A 17,492-nucleotide genomic window follows, 5' to 3' on the forward strand; every position below is an offset into this window, starting at 1 on the left:
TTTCAGGCTCATCATGGCCAGAATCATCCCCAAAGGAACCGATCGAGGATTCAGGTCCTCACAGAGGTATTGGAAATTATCAGGTGAGAGGTTTTAACTGAGAAATTGTTGTTGCTGAAGAAACCCTTAATTATTAGGTTAATTAATTTAGATATATTTCCTTTTAGAAATTAGTTTTATTGTTTCATTAGAACGTTTTATTGGCAGTAGCAACAGATGCTTACATTGGAGCTAAATTCACCCATCAGTTAGCTTTTTTTGTTAAGTTACCTACTCGCGTCGCATTAATCTGTCAAATTAAGCAGAACCATCATGTTATGTCTAGGTTTAATTAGGTTTTGTTTGAGTTGTTTGTGCGCAGCTTTGAGCTTACATTGGAGCTAAATTCACCCATCAGTTAGCTTTTTTTGTTAAGTTACCTACTCGCGTCGCATTAATCTGTCAAATTAAGCAGAACCATCATGTTATGTCTAGGTTTAATTAGGTTTTGTTTGAGTTGTTTGTGCGCAGCTTTGAGACGGAGCCTTGGTGTTTTGAGTACTATGGCTTCTGTTGTTTTAATTAGTGCGTTTTGGAGTTTCTGCTCTCTCCTATGCGGTTGTTGGCTCGAGGGGGTTTTAGTTTGTGTTATTTGGCTTAGAATGGTGATCGGTCAAGTGTATTACGCCATCTTGCTAGTTTGATAACCCTGGGTGCGCGGCTACGTCCCTCAACGCGTGCCCTCGCATATGCCACAAAATTAATTTCCTATGGGTGCGAGAGTTGAACTTGTGATCTCAGTGTGCTATTTTATGGGCAAGTTACCAACTCGATCGTATCCTCTTGGATGAATGGGACACTTTATCTCATCATTTTTAGTTGGCAATTAACTTAGGGTCTGTTCGTTTGCCCCAAAAAAACATGGAAAACAGGGAATTGAAAACAAAGTGTGACTGCCACATAGGAACAAGGTTTCGGGTGATTTCCATTTCACCTGTTCGTTACACAAGCTAATTTAGAGAAATGGGGTCTTGAAATTGGGTTCCACGTTGGACTTTGGGAAATATTGTTTTCAGCTGCATTTGGCGTGAAAACAGATGAGAAATCTCCACTACGCCCATTAAAAAAATCGCGTCGGTGTTTTTCGAGGCGGGGGGAGAGAAAACTGGGAAATGCTTTAGGGTTCCTTCACCGCCTCTTCGTTCTCTTCAGTCTTCCCCATTGCTCCGCCTCTTGCCGTCTCCAATGCTCTGTCTCTAATTTTTTTCAAGGCGGGGGAAGAGAAAACTGGGAAATAAGCCCTCAGCGACCATTCATGGGTTGTTTGTGTTATCTTAGCCAGATCTAGCAGCAACGGTGGGGTTTTTGGGTGATTTCTACTTCTTACCCCTTCCACTTGAGCGGCGTAGCCAGATCTACACCTGATCTGGTAGCTTTAGTCCTTGAAGGGGGATTCCATCAACTTCAACTGCTTGAGGTTCAATCCAATTTTTCCTTAAGGTATCCCTTCATCAAAGAGCAAATTTGCTATAAATAAGTAACATGCATCAAATTTTAAGAGTTTAAAAATTAACCTTGTGATTTATGGGGTTTTTTCGTTCATTGCAACTGCATCTTTTAAGAGATTTATTCCTTTACTAGTCATAATTTTATCTCTAATTCACGCACTTCCTTCAGCCCCTGTTTTAGATCAGCTTTTTAAGCATATCAAAGGAACTGTAATCGAATTTTTCGGATCTTTTACCCTAACCATAACCTGAGCATGTCTATTTCCAATATCTAAAAGCTTGTATTAAACAAGATAATTTTAATTAATTGTGAATTTTTCAAGTCTGTGCTTGTATTGGCTAAGATGGTTAATCACTTGTTTCTCTCTCTAATTTTGTTCAAATCACAGAAGTTATTCACTTGTGTACTCTTGACTGGTTATTTAAAAGTCCACATCCCTACAACAAATATAAAGAGAATGATAGTGAAAAGTTTGTTTTGACTTTTATTTACATATTTTAACTGCGGCATAAATATTGTAGATGGATGGTGATTTTGATGATGAAGAGGTTGTTAAAAGAATGTGTGTTGGGGCTGCATTTTCAGTCATGGTAATAATTTTTACATTTTTGAGGAGAATTAAATGTCGCCGTATATCAATACGGTCTGGACCAAGTGATGAGAACTTAAGGAGGGAAAAGACTAGGGCTGATTTGATGAGACGAATATTTCATGGTTATAGTGATAACTGTCAAAACTTTGTTAGAATGCGTCCGGATGCATTTATGAAACTAGCAACGTTAATGAGGAAACTCGATCTCTTAAAGGACTCAAGGCATGTAACAGTAGAGGAGCAACTTGCCATAACTTTGAATATTTTGGGACATAAATCCAAAAATCGTACTAAAAATCGGACGATGAGAACACAGTTCATAAGATCAGGGGATACAGTCAGTAAATACTTCAATAGAGTATTGCAAGCTATTTCGTGCATACAAGGCCGATTTATGAAACAAGCACCGAATGAAGTACCTCAAGAGATCCTAAGCAACCCATCATTTTATCCATTTTTCAAGGTATATCATCCACTCTACCATTTTCCAAAACAATTCTCTAAACAAATCATAAATTACTTTAACATAGTAAGTTGTACTCCTTAGGATTGCGTAGGTATGATAGATGGGACACATGTGGATGATATGCTACCTGCTGCACTTGTTTCGCGTTTCAGAGGGCGAAAAGGTGTCACACAAAATATTCTTGCGGCTTGTACACCAAACAAACTGTTCACTTATGTTTTAGCTGGGTGGGAGGGGTCGGCTAACGACTATAGAATCCTTCAAGATACTCTGTCTAGACTACAACCATATGGCTTACGGGTGTACCCGGGTAAAATTCTTGTTAACTCAAATTGTGATTCCTCACTAATTATTACGTTATACAAATCTTATTAAAATACTGTGTAATATGTAGGAAAATATTACTTGTGTGATGCGGGCTACACAACCCAGCCGGGTTTCATATCCCCATATCGTGGTGTTCGTTATCATCTAAAGAAATTTACGGTAAGAACACCTCAAAATAGGAGGGAGCTATTCAATCTTAGGCATTCATCTTTGAGGTCAAAGATTGAAGCTACCTTCGGTATATTGAAGAATCGTTTCAAGATTCTCACCGTAAAACCCCACTACCCTTTCCCCGCACAAGTTGACATCATTCTGGCGTGCACAGTTCTCCATAACTACATTGCAACAGTTGATCCCGAGGATGAATTGCTCAATGAGACCAATTACATTGAAGAGGAGGACGTCGAAGAGGAAATTAATGAAGAAACCAACATTATGAATTTCACGCAGTCGCAGACAGTAAGAGAACAAAACGCCTCAAAGGATGAGTGGAGGTCTCGTAGAGATCAAATCGCATTGGACATGTGGATTGATTATTGTAGTAAATATCGGCATGGTGACACTCACGAGTCTGCCTTGTGATTTGCTACCGTAGTCCTGAAGTTTTTATAAGTATTTTATGTTGGTCGTGTAACTTATTAATGAGAAATCTTGCAGACTATAATATTGTTTCCACTTTGTCATTACTTGTTATGACTCGCATATGACTTTTTTACAACTGAATTTGTTGAAATATAGGAAATGGGTGAAAAATCATCCTCCGAAGGGAATAATTCAACGGCCCCAACAACATCTCATGCGTTCCCTGCAAGCATTGGCTTTCCCCACAGTGTCAATCCCATGTTCCAGTCATCCTCGCCCTTTGTGCAATCACCGTCAGTTTTTTCAAATGTGCCTCACTACGATGGTAATTTTTTCCCTTTGCATCACCCCATTTCATCTTACATGCACATGCTCAGTAGTCCACCACCTTTGCCACAAAATTTTCAAGGTTCCAATTCATCCGGGCAAGTTCATTCTCCAGCTAGTATTACAGGGACTACTTCTGATTCAGGGAAAAACAAAAGAATTGCCAGGGATGAAGCAGTAGCAACTTCTGCTTGTTCACCAAGAAAAGTCAAATCCCTTGCCCATAAGAAAAGAAAAATCCCACTCGAGCTTGAAGCTGCAAAAGTTGGCCCAACCAGATGGTGGACCTCTGCACATGATGACGTGCTCATACCCTTCTTCGCAAATTTGGCCAAGTCTGGTCTTAAGCCAGACAATAACTTTAAGCAGCATGCATTTGCAATGGCTGCCGCTGAAGTGAACAACCAGTTTGGTACTTCCTTTCAAGCGAAAAGTGTTGTAAACCATATGAAAACAATCCGTTCTTGGTTTCAAGACATGCAGGCTGCTCGTAACATTAGCGGGGCGGGTTGGGATGAAGAAACGCAAACGATCATGTTGGATCCTGAGAGTTTTGATACGTGGAATGAGGTAAATACCATCGAAAAATATTTTTTGGCTTTTGATTCTTTCTCCTACACGTTGGTTAAATGTTGTATATTGATGCGTGCAGGATAAAAATAAGAGCAAGCTAAAAGATTACATTAATAAGCCTCTGAAGCACTATGAGAACCTAGCAATCATTTGTGGGGATGATCAAGCAAGGGGTAACTTTGCTAAGGCAGCAATGGAGAAATTTGGGGGTCAGGAGCCGATTAACCTTGCAGGTGATGACGATGAGGATGTTAGCATTCATATGTCCCAAAAGTCCCCGCACTCAGTCAACTTAGCAGATGAAGATAATCAATCTGAAAACAACAATGTTAGGTCAAGTCAACTTAGCAGATGAAGATAATCAATCTGAAAACAACAATGTTAGGTCAACTAGCAAGGACAAACAGAAGAAAATCCCTTCGGCTAGAGGGAGGGGGAGGAAGGCCCCATACCAGCAAGAGATCATGCAACAAATGGTTGAGGAAGTTAAACATTTTTCTCATTCTCTAAATCTTATTAATCTGCACTGGACAGAGAAATTGTCCAAAGCTATCTTCAAGCATAAGGATACTTACACAATAGAATTCTTTGAGCTTTTTTATGATCACATTTTTGAGGATGAAACCAAGGCCAGGCATTTTATAGGGAAGAGTGACTTCGGCCAGAGAACTTTGTTGGAAAATTTTAAGAAAATGCAAGATGGGGGGAGCTAGTTTGAATATTTAGGTACGTAGTTTGATCTGGTGCTTAAACGGTAGTGCAAGCTATCAGAAATAATCCTCGCTCATCTCTTTACCTATTGTTATTTACAGGATCATTCTGGAGATGGTTGGGACATATATATTTTGCATATTTTGTGAGCACAATGATGTTGTTATTTTGTAAGAACTGCTAGTTGGTGGGTATGCATGTATATTTTTTGGATACGTTGCTCTGTAGCTACGTTTGTGATTTATGATGCAACCGTATGTATGATGATGAGGGCTGCTTACGTTGTAGTCATGTCAATTCTTACTTTGATTGACATTGTTTTTTTTCCTTATTTCAGGTGAACGTTGGTTTAATGCAATTATATGCAGGTGTCCCATTCATCGCTAACACAAGCTGGTATGACAAGTTGTCACTATCTGCATTTTACTTGCATGGTGCTATGATGAGGTCATGCAAATTTTATATGCAATCACATGTAGCTTAACAATGTCAAGGCGAGGCATGTTCTTGTTGGCCACAAGCACTTAACATTTATTGCAGCCTTAAGTTGTTATAGCTACATTGTACTTGCATAACTGTTTGTTGATGAAGAGCTTGAGCACTGTTTTTTGGGCAGTTTGTGTATGCATGATTTACTTGTGCAATGATGACTGTCTTTTACCTGATATTCTTCACCAGTAGATAGTACATGCAATGTTTTGGCGAGGCAATCCCAACATTTACGTAATGAGATAAGGAGTAACATGTATAGGAATGCAACCAACATTATGATGCAATTGTTTACTAGTGTGGGATATATGATAATGTAGACATATATCTGAGCACAATTTGTCAAACTTTATTTATCATTCTCACCATTGGATAATAATACCTTACCATTTTTGCAAAGTGTTACTAATCCAATTCAAGAGATATATATTTTGAACTCAGACTTTATTTACACATGAGGACTGTTATTTATCATTCTCACATGTTTTTCTTTTGTGAGTTTTTGGCATATAACAATAGCAGTTTGTGTTATTGGTTTAGCAACATGTTTTTTTTTACCTATATGCATGGTGGGATTTGCGGCAATATTTTCATCTCAACCTGTTCAGTGGTGTATTTGAACTCAGACTTTGAACATGAGTCCCTGCATTCTTCTCAAACTTTTGCAAAGTGTTACTAATCCAATTCAAGAGATATATATTTGATCTCAGACTTTATTTACACATGAGGACTGTTATTTATCATTCTCTCGTGGTGTTCTTTTGTGAGTTTTTGGCATATAACAATAGCAGTTTGTGTTATTGGTTTAGCAACATGTTTTTGTTACCTATATGCATGGTGGGATTTGCGGCAATATTTTCAAGTAAACCTGTTCAGTGGTGTATTTGAACTCAGTCTTTGAACATGAGTCCCTGCATTCTTCTCAAACTTTTGCAAAGTGTTACTAATCCAATTCAAGAGATATATATTTGATCTCAGACTTTATTTACACATGAGGACTGTTATTTATCATTCTCACATGTTTTTCTTTTGTGAGTTTTTGGCATATAACAATAGCAGTTTGTGTTATTGGTTTAGCAACATGTTTTTGTTACCTATATGCATGGTGGGATTTGCCGCAATATTTTCTAAGTAAACATGTTCAGTGGTGTATTTGAACTCAGACTTTGAACATGAGTCACTGCATTCTTCTCAAACCTTTGCAAAGTGTTACTAATCTAATTCAAGAGATATATATTTGAACTCAGACATTATTTACACATGAGGACTGTTATTTATCATTCTCACATGTTTTTCTTTTGTGAGTTTTTGGCATATAACACTGAACAGTTTGTGTTATTGGTTTACTCACATGTTTTTGTTACCTATATGCATGGTGGGATTTGCGGCAATATTTTTATCTCAACCTGTTCAGTGGTGTATTTGAACTCAGACTTTGAACATGAGTCCCTGCATTCTTCTCAAACTTTTGCATTACATTTTCAAACAGCAGATTACAATGTTTATGACAACAAGGGAAATACTAAATATTCCTAAAACAACAATACATTTCTTTAAGTAAACAACTTGTTGGTTTGCAAGCTTCAATTCTCTTCGCAAGTGCTTGGTTTTCACATCTTTACTTTGGGAAACTGATAGAGGAGAGGGACATTCAAGAAAATTTACCTGACGCTTGTTATCTTGATGCTCTTCTGCCCACCTAAAATACTGGCATTGCCTATTTGGATAGTTGGCGCAGCCCCAAAAGTATTTGCCCTTGTTTACTCCTGTTTTGCAAAGCTTCAGTGGCGTCGGTATGTTACAGTAGCAAGTTACCTCTGCAGGTAATTCATGAGTGTCTTGGCTTGTTTTCATATCGCAACTTTAATTGCCTCTATGCTCAAGTATTTTGCCCAGGTTTCTTGCAATTTTATGAGAGAATATGTTGAGGAGGATTGAGTTGATCCCAACTATATAAGTGCAGGGGTGGGGTAATTTATTTCCGTTGGTAAAATATTGACGTTACAAATGATCTGCACTGTTTTGAGATGTGGTTTTTTGACCGTTGCTTAAAATTTACCGTTGGGTGTTTCAGTTGAGCGTTATGGGGAGGTAAGCTCACCGATTGATTTCAATAATGGTTTCCTATATTTGAGGTTGTGGCATACGAACAGGTGAAATGCAAGAAATGTGACAAAGGACAATACATTTCTTTAATTGCATAGTGTTGAAACGAACATAAGAAATGTGAATTTTGATTTCAATCCCTTGATTTCCATGTTGAAACGAACATATTACTTCAAATCTGAGAAACCACATTGAAATGCTAGGAAATAGATTTCGTGGTACATTGCACATTTCTTTTTTTTTTTGCAGAAAACAACCGAACAGACCCTTAGGTGAAAACTAGGATAAGAAGAAGTAAAGACAAATCTTTGAACAACAGACGTGAGAGAGATTACTTGATCTCCTTTTACCTTCAGACTTGGCAAAGAACTCTTTCCATTCACCAGTCATGACAAACAAAACATCTCCTTCTTCGTCTTCGACTTCCAAGATCTCTTCCAACTCTCCCTGCTCCAATTTGCTAATAGTAGAATAAACAGATTACTAATAGTAGAATAAACTTCTCTTCCAACTCTCCCTGCTCCAATTTGCTAATAGTAGAATAAACAGATTACTAATAGTAGAATAAACTGATTTAAGTATCAACCCTGCTCCAATTTGCTAATAGTAGAATAAACAGATTACTAATAGTAGAATAAACTGATTTAAGTATCAAAATTCATTGAGAAAATAATTAGAAGGCAAACCTTGATGAATCAAGCATGAAATCTAAGTTTGCTACTGGATGATGTAAAAATGAAGCTTCTGAACTCGAAAAAAAAAGCTTTGATCCACTATTTCTAGGTAGGCTAAGTGAATCATATTCTTCATTCAACTTTATTAACGTAACAAAATCAGCTAAGTGAATCATATTCCCCATCCATCATAGGCAACATGGTAACCATTAGGAGTATTAGCCTCGACGGTCGTATCATACCTAAGTATTCAACCAATCAAACACAGAATCAACAAAAGAAAACAACTCAAAATTTATCCAACTTAATCATAAACTCTTACTCACCACTCCCCAGACTCGTATTCCTTTTTTAACAAAAACATTGGAAATCCGAACCAACGGTTTTACACTCGTGGTGGGCTAGTGGACGGTGCCCGAGCCTGGTTGTGGAATATAGCAGTATGTACTGGCGCCAAATTTTGTCTCCTGAATACTGATCGCCACTTAAAGCTCACATATCTATGTTGCAAATGGATCAAGGATGCTAACGGGCTTGTCCCCCTGCGGTCAATTGAGGATCTGATGGCGGAAGCTGCATCGCGTATCGCTGCGAGGCTAGTCCGAGAAGATGCATTAGAACGAAGGAGACGCGACAGGAAGCTTGCTGGTCCCTCAAGGAAAGGCAAGCGGAAAATAGAGGAAGTTGAAGAGGAGTCATTCGTTTCTGAGGAGGAAACTTCCGAAGAAAATGAAGTCACCACTGGTGGTACTACGGAAGTCAACAGCGACTTCGACGAAGATGCGGCAGATTTGTCTGAATCTTTTTATAAAGAGCTATGAGATCTATCGATCGCTGATTGAGTACGTCGACTTAAAGCTCGAAAGAAGTGAAGAATTTTGCCTACTTATAATAGAATGATGGTTGAACTTTCAGATGTAGGTTCCGAGGAGGAAGAGGAGAGAGATGGCCTCATCACCCGTGCTCGATCTCGGGCCATAACTCAGGCAGGATCGCAAATTGAGCCGCATGCCACATCAACACAGGATAGACATGTGGATCTCAAAGAGACCGGGCCTACAAAACGGTTGAAATTGACCATCAAGCGCCACGCTAAACCTCAGGCTTCTCAAACGGAGGTGGTCGACGATACACTTGTTGGTAAGGAAGGTAATATTTCGGCTCTTGTTGACTTTCCGGTTCTTTCCTCTACCAAGCTTTAGGCTTCACAAATTCTATATCCCAGGGGGTCATGACAACCCCCCTTCTCCCGACATAGGCTTCTTCGGAGGATCTTGCTTTGTACCACAAGCAGGATAGGCCGCGAATCAGGATCTGCTCGGTGTTGGAACTAATTTGTCCCTGGTGGTTGCTAGCCCAGGTACTCCCATTACCGGTAGTACACCTTTTAGATGGCAATCTCGGGTATTAAACGACTCAGGGTTTGTCCCTCTTCTAATTGCTTATATATTTCTGGCTCTTTTAGAAAAGCTACAAGAGGCAATTGTTAACGTTGGGATTGAAGAGCATGCCGTCACCACTGGAGGTGAATTTACTTCTCTTTCATTGCTGATTTTTAACTTCTCTTTTCATGTTTTAACACTTAGAATTTTTTTCAGATGTTTCAATAGAAGGCCCAAATGATAAAGAAACCTTTCATCATGCAGCCGATGCACCTCCGTCTGATCCCATACAGGACCCTTCGGGCTCTAGCGACAGGCTACTTGACGACATGTTGTTAGAACAAATTTGTCGTGATGCTATCGAACCGGTCATCGAAGCTGTTGAACTAGTCATCGAGACTGTTGAACCAGTCATTGAGCCCAGTTCCTCTGCAGGTATGGATTTTGTCCTTCTGTGAAAGTTATTCCCTTATTAGTTTTACTTAACCTTAAGGGAGTTATATTTGTAGGACCAGTCGTTGAGACTGATGCAACTACTATTGTTGAGATATCTGACGATCCTAAGGGTCTTGATTTCTTGCTGTTGGCAGGAACTATCATAGAAGCTCAATCGTCAATTGCTCCAACTCAGCTCACAATCCCTGCGACGGAAGCGACTGCTACAACTGCGGGGATTAGTCCTGATGAAGAAGCCGTGAGACCAACTAATGAGGTTAGTACATCAACGGTTACGACATCGGCGACGATCTTAAAAGCTCAAGAGGTTGTAACCGGCAGAGGCAAGTGCGGGCCCTCATCTTGAGGAAACATCACTTGACTTTGGTAAATTCTTACACCGATGCTGATTTAGAACTTTGGATAAGATTTCAAAGGTATTTATATCCTCTTTTCCTTGTAGGACCGTCCTCTCGACTCAATGATATGGTCAAAGCTCTGTTATCTGATGATGATCCAGATCAAGCTCTGCTTTGCATGGAAATCGGCTCTCTTTTCTTCTTTGTGAATGCGATGATTGATAAGCTTCTCGTTAAGTGATTCTCCTTTCATCAATTTCGACCAGCGCTTTCCGTCAAAATAAATGCTATAGAGAAAGCGAGCTCTCTGGATTTGGCGCAAGCTGTAGTTGGCGATCTGGACCGGCTGGAGCGTGCATTTCAACGGTTATAATTGATTTTTGTAGATTTTTCAGAAAGCTTTGTTCTAAAGTTATAGACGACCGTGGCTTTGAGAAACTTGGAGAAATTATTTCAGAAACAATGTGTGAAATGGAGATGTTCTTTCCTCTATCTTTTTTCACAATAATGGTTCATCTTACACAACATCTTGCGGAGGAGACTGCAATAGCAGGACCAGTCCATTATCGTTGGATGTATCCAATAGAGAGGTTAGTATTTAGATACTTTTAATCGTTACCTATCACTATTTATATCTATTAAATATTAATATCTTTACATCTATATCTAATTAATTATTATTTTTAGATATTTAGGTTCAATGAAGCGTCAATTGCGTAACTGAGCTCGACCAGAAGGTTCAATAGCTGAAAGTTACGTGAGAACCGAGTCTCTTATTTGTCTCTCGTTATATGAGAGGGGAACAAACTGAATTTCAAGCACCTGTTGATAATAAGAATAACACAGTTCTCTATCCTCGCGAGCTAAACAAAAATTATTCTAACATATTGCTAGATCAAGCGCATGCATACGTAGTAAATAATCTTAAAATCTTCTCGGAGTACCGGAGGTAAAATATCTAAAAAGAGTTTTGAATTTAATCTTTAATATTTATTTTGATAATAATAAATAAATTTATTGCATTAATAGGCAACATTAGGAAAAACTTAAGAATGAAGTTACCGATAGTACAGCTGTACATGACATTAAAGAAAGGCATATGAAGGAATTCCCTACTTGGTTGAAAAATAAAGTAAGTATTATTAAATTTAGCAATATTTGTATTTTTTTTGATAAAAAACTTAGAAATTATTGATTTAATAGTTTTCTTATTTTTTATATTTAGATCCAGGAACAACTTGTCCTTAATAATCAAATATCAGAAGAAGTAAAGGTTCACGCAAAGCGGTCTTACTATGCTATAAGTCAATATGGTGGGTATCGTGTTAACGGTTATAAATTTCACACACTGGAGGTTGATGATACGAAGGTCACCCAGAATAGTGGTGTCATGGCTACCTTCTCACGAGAATGTTTCTCAAACAGAAGAGATCAGAATCCAGTTGAAAATAATATAACATATTATGGAAGGTTGGAAGATGTGGTGGAGATTTCTACGGCTATGGTGGTCCAAATGAACATAAATACATTATGTTCATGATTCGTTGGTGTTTTGCAAAGACTCAAAAGGATCCCTTTGGATTTACAATTGTCAATCTCGATAAAGAAATTGATAGTGATGAAAAATTCATGTTTGCATCTCAGGTGGGACAATGTTTCTATGTGAAAGATCATGTGGTTAAAGACGACTGGGTTGTCCTGTACAAGGATTCTAGGGCTTATATTCAACCTTCTACCAATGAAGATGATGACGAGAGCTATATAAACAACTTCAGTGAGCCAAATGCAGCGATCGATGAATTCTCGTACATTCAAAACGTAGTGTTTGATACGGATGCTCCAACAATTCGGACAGACATTTCAAATATTATCACAGACATTAATAGGAGCTAAACAACAATTATTTGTAATCGAGTCTTCATGTAGCTTTTTTTAGTTTGCAAATTGTAAAATGAAAACTTTAATATCACTATGATGTATCTCAATTACCTTTTGGACGATATAAATATGTAATATCTTATTTTGTATATTCAGCTTGCAGATGCCTACAAACTTGATGTAAAATAAAAATTTTAGTAACGCAATAATACATCTTGTTTTTATTTTCGCCAAGCCAAATTGCATCTATAATATATTAATTTGTATGTTTATTCAACTTGCAGATGTCTAAAAACATTAACAGGAGGTTATTTGAAGCTAATCCCAGTCAAGACCAATCCACTGAGGAAGAGCCACCGAGTTCAGGAGAGATGTCAGGTATAACTTAGTTTAACTTAAGTATTTTTTATTCATGATATATGCACAATGATAATTTATTTCTTTTATTTTTTCAGATGAGGGTGAGGAAGAGCCGACTCCCGTACCATTATATGAAGATCCTTCAGTGCTACTTCGAGCATATATTCCCGGGATTGAGCGCGGGCCTTTACTAACATGTGCAGAGGGGTACAGACTTAAGCAGACAGAAAAATACATGCTTGCCAAAAAAACGATTGGATGAATGGGGCCCACAGATTGATGAGATATTATCTGATGCAAAAAATAAAATCAGACAAAGATTTGGTGAGTTTGATCAAGATTTTTGAGTATTTCATAATAATAAATTAAATTCTAAGAGCTTAAGATTGATTAAATAAAAGTGTTGATATATTTATTATTTTTTCTTTGTTGTAGGAGAAAAACTTTACCAGAAAAAAGGACGCCAAGGAAGTGACTTTAAAAAAGTTACCAACGGATAGTTTTCGAGCAATTGTGAGATGGCGACATAATGGGATTCCAACTGGACAATGGGTTAATAACTTTAGCTCATACCTTGGATGCTTGATACGGAGGAGTGATAATGTGAATCCTTATTACGAGGCCGAGGAGCAGCCATTTCATGTCCTGGAGAGTATATATCGAGATTGTTGGATAAATTCTTCTATTTAGCATAATTATTTTTTAATTATGTCAATTGTCCATGCTTAACTATATGTTAATTTTTAGAGATATTTCAACATCGAAGATAATCCCGTAGGGTGGGAATTTTTATTTGGATACATGGGAAAGTTCAAGCATTCTCTTCGGGAGTGGAGACATGAGGTAAAGAAGAAATGTTTTGATTGTTTCACTCACAACTGGAAGAAGATATACAAACGAGATAAGAGGGTTGAGCCTGAGCACTTAGCTACATTTATAGTATTGTGGGGCCAAGAGGAGCACCTGGTAAATATGTATAGTAGTTAATTATCATCAAGTTATTTATTTGAAACTAGTGATATATTTCATTGTATATTATAGCTTGTACTAAAATTTTCTTTGTTCATGTTGAAGAAAAAATATCAGAGAAATAAACTAAATCGATGGAAGAAAGATTATGATCATCATACGGGGACTACTTCATTTGCCCAGATTGAGGATCAATTTTGTAGGACAACGGTATAAAGTCTTTTAATCTTCTATATATATTCTCTCCGCTTCCTAGAATATTTGATAAATAAAACTAATAAATATATTTTTAAATCTCTCTCAGAACGCTTCATTTATCCCGCTGCCAGAACTGCACAGGAGGACGATGGTTCACTTTAGAAAGGGATACGATGACGATGAGAATAAGAAATAAAAGCTAGAATTGGCCAAGAAAATACAGGTTAACTAATTATCTTAGCTCTTATTAGCTTGTTCTTTTGTTGGGAATTTATTATTTGCACTCTTCTTTTGGTCATCTTAATTATCATACATGAATTATATGTGTGAATGTGTTAAGGAAGATGCATGCATACATACCATTTATTAGCACTTAGCCCCCTCAATTGTGGAACTACTTCATCTTTTATTTTACTTGTTCAGGTAAATATATCTTTTATTTTTGAAAGGTCAATTCTTAAATTTATTTTTTTGTCTTTTAGGAAGCTCTGGAAAACACATATGCTGAGCTTGTTGCACAGAGCCAGGAGCCCCTGGCTAGAGAGCAGAATTATAATGTGAGCCATTTAGTTTGTGGACTTCCCAAAAAGGGGAGGACCAGGTGGATGGGAGTTAGAGCTCAGAGGGTGTCTACACCATTCCAGCCTCCGCCGATTTCAACGCCATCGACTATGCCCTCGGGGCCTACACCATTCCAGCCTCCGCCGATTTCAACGCCATCGACTATGCCCTCGGGGCCCTCTTACATGCCGCATGAGGATTGCACTCAGCAGGCGATGTAGCTTGTTTCCTCTGTGATGAATATGTTAGATGGTCAGATTTCCGAGGAGATGTGGAAGGATATTCAAGAGGAGCTTATGTGAGTAATCCACCTTACTGCTACTTTTGCGATGGTTTCCGGCAAATAATGAAATCTTGTAGAAGGCGGGTTCTTACTCTGGTGCAAAAGCCAGATTATGAACTTTTTGGCCACTTAAAAGGTATTTACTGGTAGTGGAGAGAGTAGCAGACATGTATACTTATTATATATGTAAAACATGATTACACACAATATTATGTGATTCTAAATTTAAATTATTTTATTGTTAGAGTGGAGATGATGCTATTGGGAGCACGAGTCGTAGAGATAGAGTCGTCAGTGACAACGCCGGCGATGACATGGATAGGGCGGATGATCTATCTTAGTGAGTTTTATCCTAAACTCGTGTTTGTATATTGGACATCTTTATATTGGAGATTATGATATGCGTTTATGGTTTGTTGTGGAAATTTTTGTGGATTTAGAACTTATGATATGCGTGTATGGTTTGTTGTGGAAATTTTTGTGGATTTAGAACTTATCGTGAAAATTGAATGTACATATTTCGAATGTTTGTGAAAATTGATTGGATGAGAGATGTTTGTGAAATTTGGATTGTATATATTTTGAGATGTTTGAATGTGCAAGAAATGTCATTGTTTGCAGATTTGTATGTACAGGGAATTGATATGTACAGAGAACTGATTATAATCAGCAAAAAAAATTTTAGCTGCTAATACCTATCGCTGACGGGAATCCCGTCAGCGATGTATATAACATCGCCGACGGGAATCTCGTCAGCGATAGGTTATCCTTAACGAGATTCCTGTCGGCGATGTGAATAATATCGCTAATGGTAATCCCATCAACGATATGTATCGCTGACGGGATTCCCGTCAGCGGTTGTGGGTTCAGCGCTGACGAATTGTTGTCAGCGATATACATAACATCGCTGACGGGATAGCCGTCAGCGATGTTTCATTATCGCTGACAACATTTGCCGTCAACGTTATTGTCGTCAGTAATATACATTACTGACGGCACCCCGTCAGGTATAATTCTTCCCTGATGGGACAACTGCTGACGGTGTATCCTTAACGGGAAGCCGTCAATGATATTTATCGCCGACAGGGATTTAGACATTCTTGACGGGAATGCCCGTCAATGATTCCTGGTTTTCCACTAGTGATAGTGGAATTGCAACCCTAGGCACTAATGACGAGATATACTATGAGTACCTTGATAACATACTTGGTATCAACTATCCAGGACGAGCAGGATGCATTTATGTCTTTCAATGTGTTTGGTATAATATGAAGATTGGAACTTGTAAGTGGAGAGACAATTACGGGACTTGGGTAGATGAATATGGATTAACGAGTGTAAACACCACACATTTTTCCTTTGAACACGATCCGTTTATATTTCCAGAGCAAGCATTTCAAGTATACTACTCGAAGTGCTTGATGCATTCGAGGTGGAGTGTTGTATGTCGATGGAGGCCCATGGATACTACAACGTCCCACAATTCATAGATTCAGAGGTTGAAGAGATCAATGATGACGAAGAATTTGAGCAGAGAGTTGTATGTCAAGATAAATCTCCTGAATCTGATAAAATTTTGTGGGTTAGGAATGATTTGAATAGTGAAATACTTGTAGATATTCCTACAACTTCTAGGGAATCTGTAGATCCTAACACTTTTTTAAAGCAAAAAAGGTGACCATTATAAAAATTCATGTTATTTAAAATTTATATCTTCAAATTTATAAATTTCTATTTCGCATATATCTTATATGAATTGTAAAATGCTTTATAGGTCTTGATGAATATGTGTGGAATTCCATCACGGAGCAGATCACGTAGACTTATACAGCGCGGAGACCTGCATTGTCTAGCGCTAGAGCTTAGAAGAGAACTCGAATCTACTCATCATGTTGCTACATCCATACCTAGTATTGGGGAGTTTACTCCAGTTAGAGGTGACTATTTAATTTTCTTTTGATTCTATTTGAACATGACACCTAATCTTTATCCAGTTAGAGGTAACTATTCAGCATCAAACTAAAAAGACACCTTCTACTGAAATACCTTTTTTTTTACGAAGCAGATCTTCTATGTTCAATATCTTTTATCACTAAACATAACAAGACTTTAACTTTTGATGAAACTGGTAATTTTCAAATCTCAAAACATTCAAATCTGATGAAGGATAGGTACATAGAAGATGTTCTATGCATTTTGTTTGACTCAAAAACTTTCCTACGTCGTTTTCAGTTGCAAAAAAGATTTTTTACTTGCAGTCCATCTCTTACACAGATATAGATGCAAATCGACAAGCACCTACAGAAGAAAATGATCTACAAACGACCCCCCCGCCCTTCACACTCCATACCTTCTGGACAATCGTCAGGTTAGTATCTCTTCTACACTCAAACTTGGATGTAATTCAGATGCTTACATAATGCTTATATCTCTTACATAATTTCGGAAGACTTCTTTACAAGTTCATGTCCACCGGTGTTTGCACAAACACACACATATTTACATGTATGCAGTAGCACATGCACACAGTCATGCACACGAGATGTTTTCTGGATGCAGCTGAACAAATGTTAAATAGAAATTTGTAAATTGACCCCAGTTCCTGCAGTTGAAATGCTGGAATTTATTTGCTGTGTATCTGCTGTAGATACGCAGCAGATAACACACATTGCTGTGTATCTGCTGCAGATACACAGAAGATACACACGCTGCTGTGTATCTGCAGCAGGTAC

General features: G+C 38.0%; 1 protein-coding gene and 1 long non-coding RNA gene across 2 annotated transcripts in view; both read left to right on the top strand.

The window, feature by feature from the left end:
• Positions 1 to 69: 69 nt before the first annotated feature.
• LOC109828134 lies at positions 70 to 13,715 on the top strand. The gene is made up of 14 exons (XM_020395166.1): positions 70 to 83; positions 3,612 to 4,352; positions 4,435 to 4,688; positions 4,741 to 5,081; positions 5,168 to 5,320; positions 5,404 to 5,462; positions 9,594 to 9,695; positions 9,801 to 9,860; positions 9,934 to 10,152; positions 10,308 to 10,539; positions 10,616 to 11,101; positions 12,674 to 12,767; positions 12,845 to 13,073; positions 13,185 to 13,715. The coding sequence occupies exons 2-4, from the start codon at positions 3,615 to 3,617 to the stop codon at positions 5,066 to 5,068; spliced, it is 1,320 nt and encodes a 439-aa protein (XP_020250755.1). The 5' UTR covers positions 70 to 83; positions 3,612 to 3,614; the 3' UTR covers positions 5,069 to 5,081; positions 5,168 to 5,320; positions 5,404 to 5,462; positions 9,594 to 9,695; positions 9,801 to 9,860; positions 9,934 to 10,152; positions 10,308 to 10,539; positions 10,616 to 11,101; positions 12,674 to 12,767; positions 12,845 to 13,073; positions 13,185 to 13,715.
• Positions 13,716 to 14,601: 886 nt separating this feature from the next.
• The window catches only part of LOC109828135, a 4,712-nt gene continuing 1,821 nt past the window's right edge, over positions 14,602 to 17,492 (top strand). The window contains exons 1-4 of the long non-coding RNA XR_002243615.1: positions 14,602 to 14,896; positions 15,006 to 15,100; positions 16,535 to 16,697; positions 17,035 to 17,128. This is a non-coding gene — a long non-coding RNA (uncharacterized LOC109828135). The remainder of the gene's footprint in view (positions 14,897 to 15,005; positions 15,101 to 16,534; positions 16,698 to 17,034; positions 17,129 to 17,492) is intronic.

The sequence above is a fragment of the Asparagus officinalis genome, unplaced genomic scaffold (assembly GCF_001876935.1).
Source record: "Asparagus officinalis unplaced genomic scaffold, Aspof.V1 AsparagusV1_Un755, whole genome shotgun sequence".
NCBI classification, from domain to species: Eukaryota; Viridiplantae; Streptophyta; class Magnoliopsida; order Asparagales; family Asparagaceae; genus Asparagus; species Asparagus officinalis.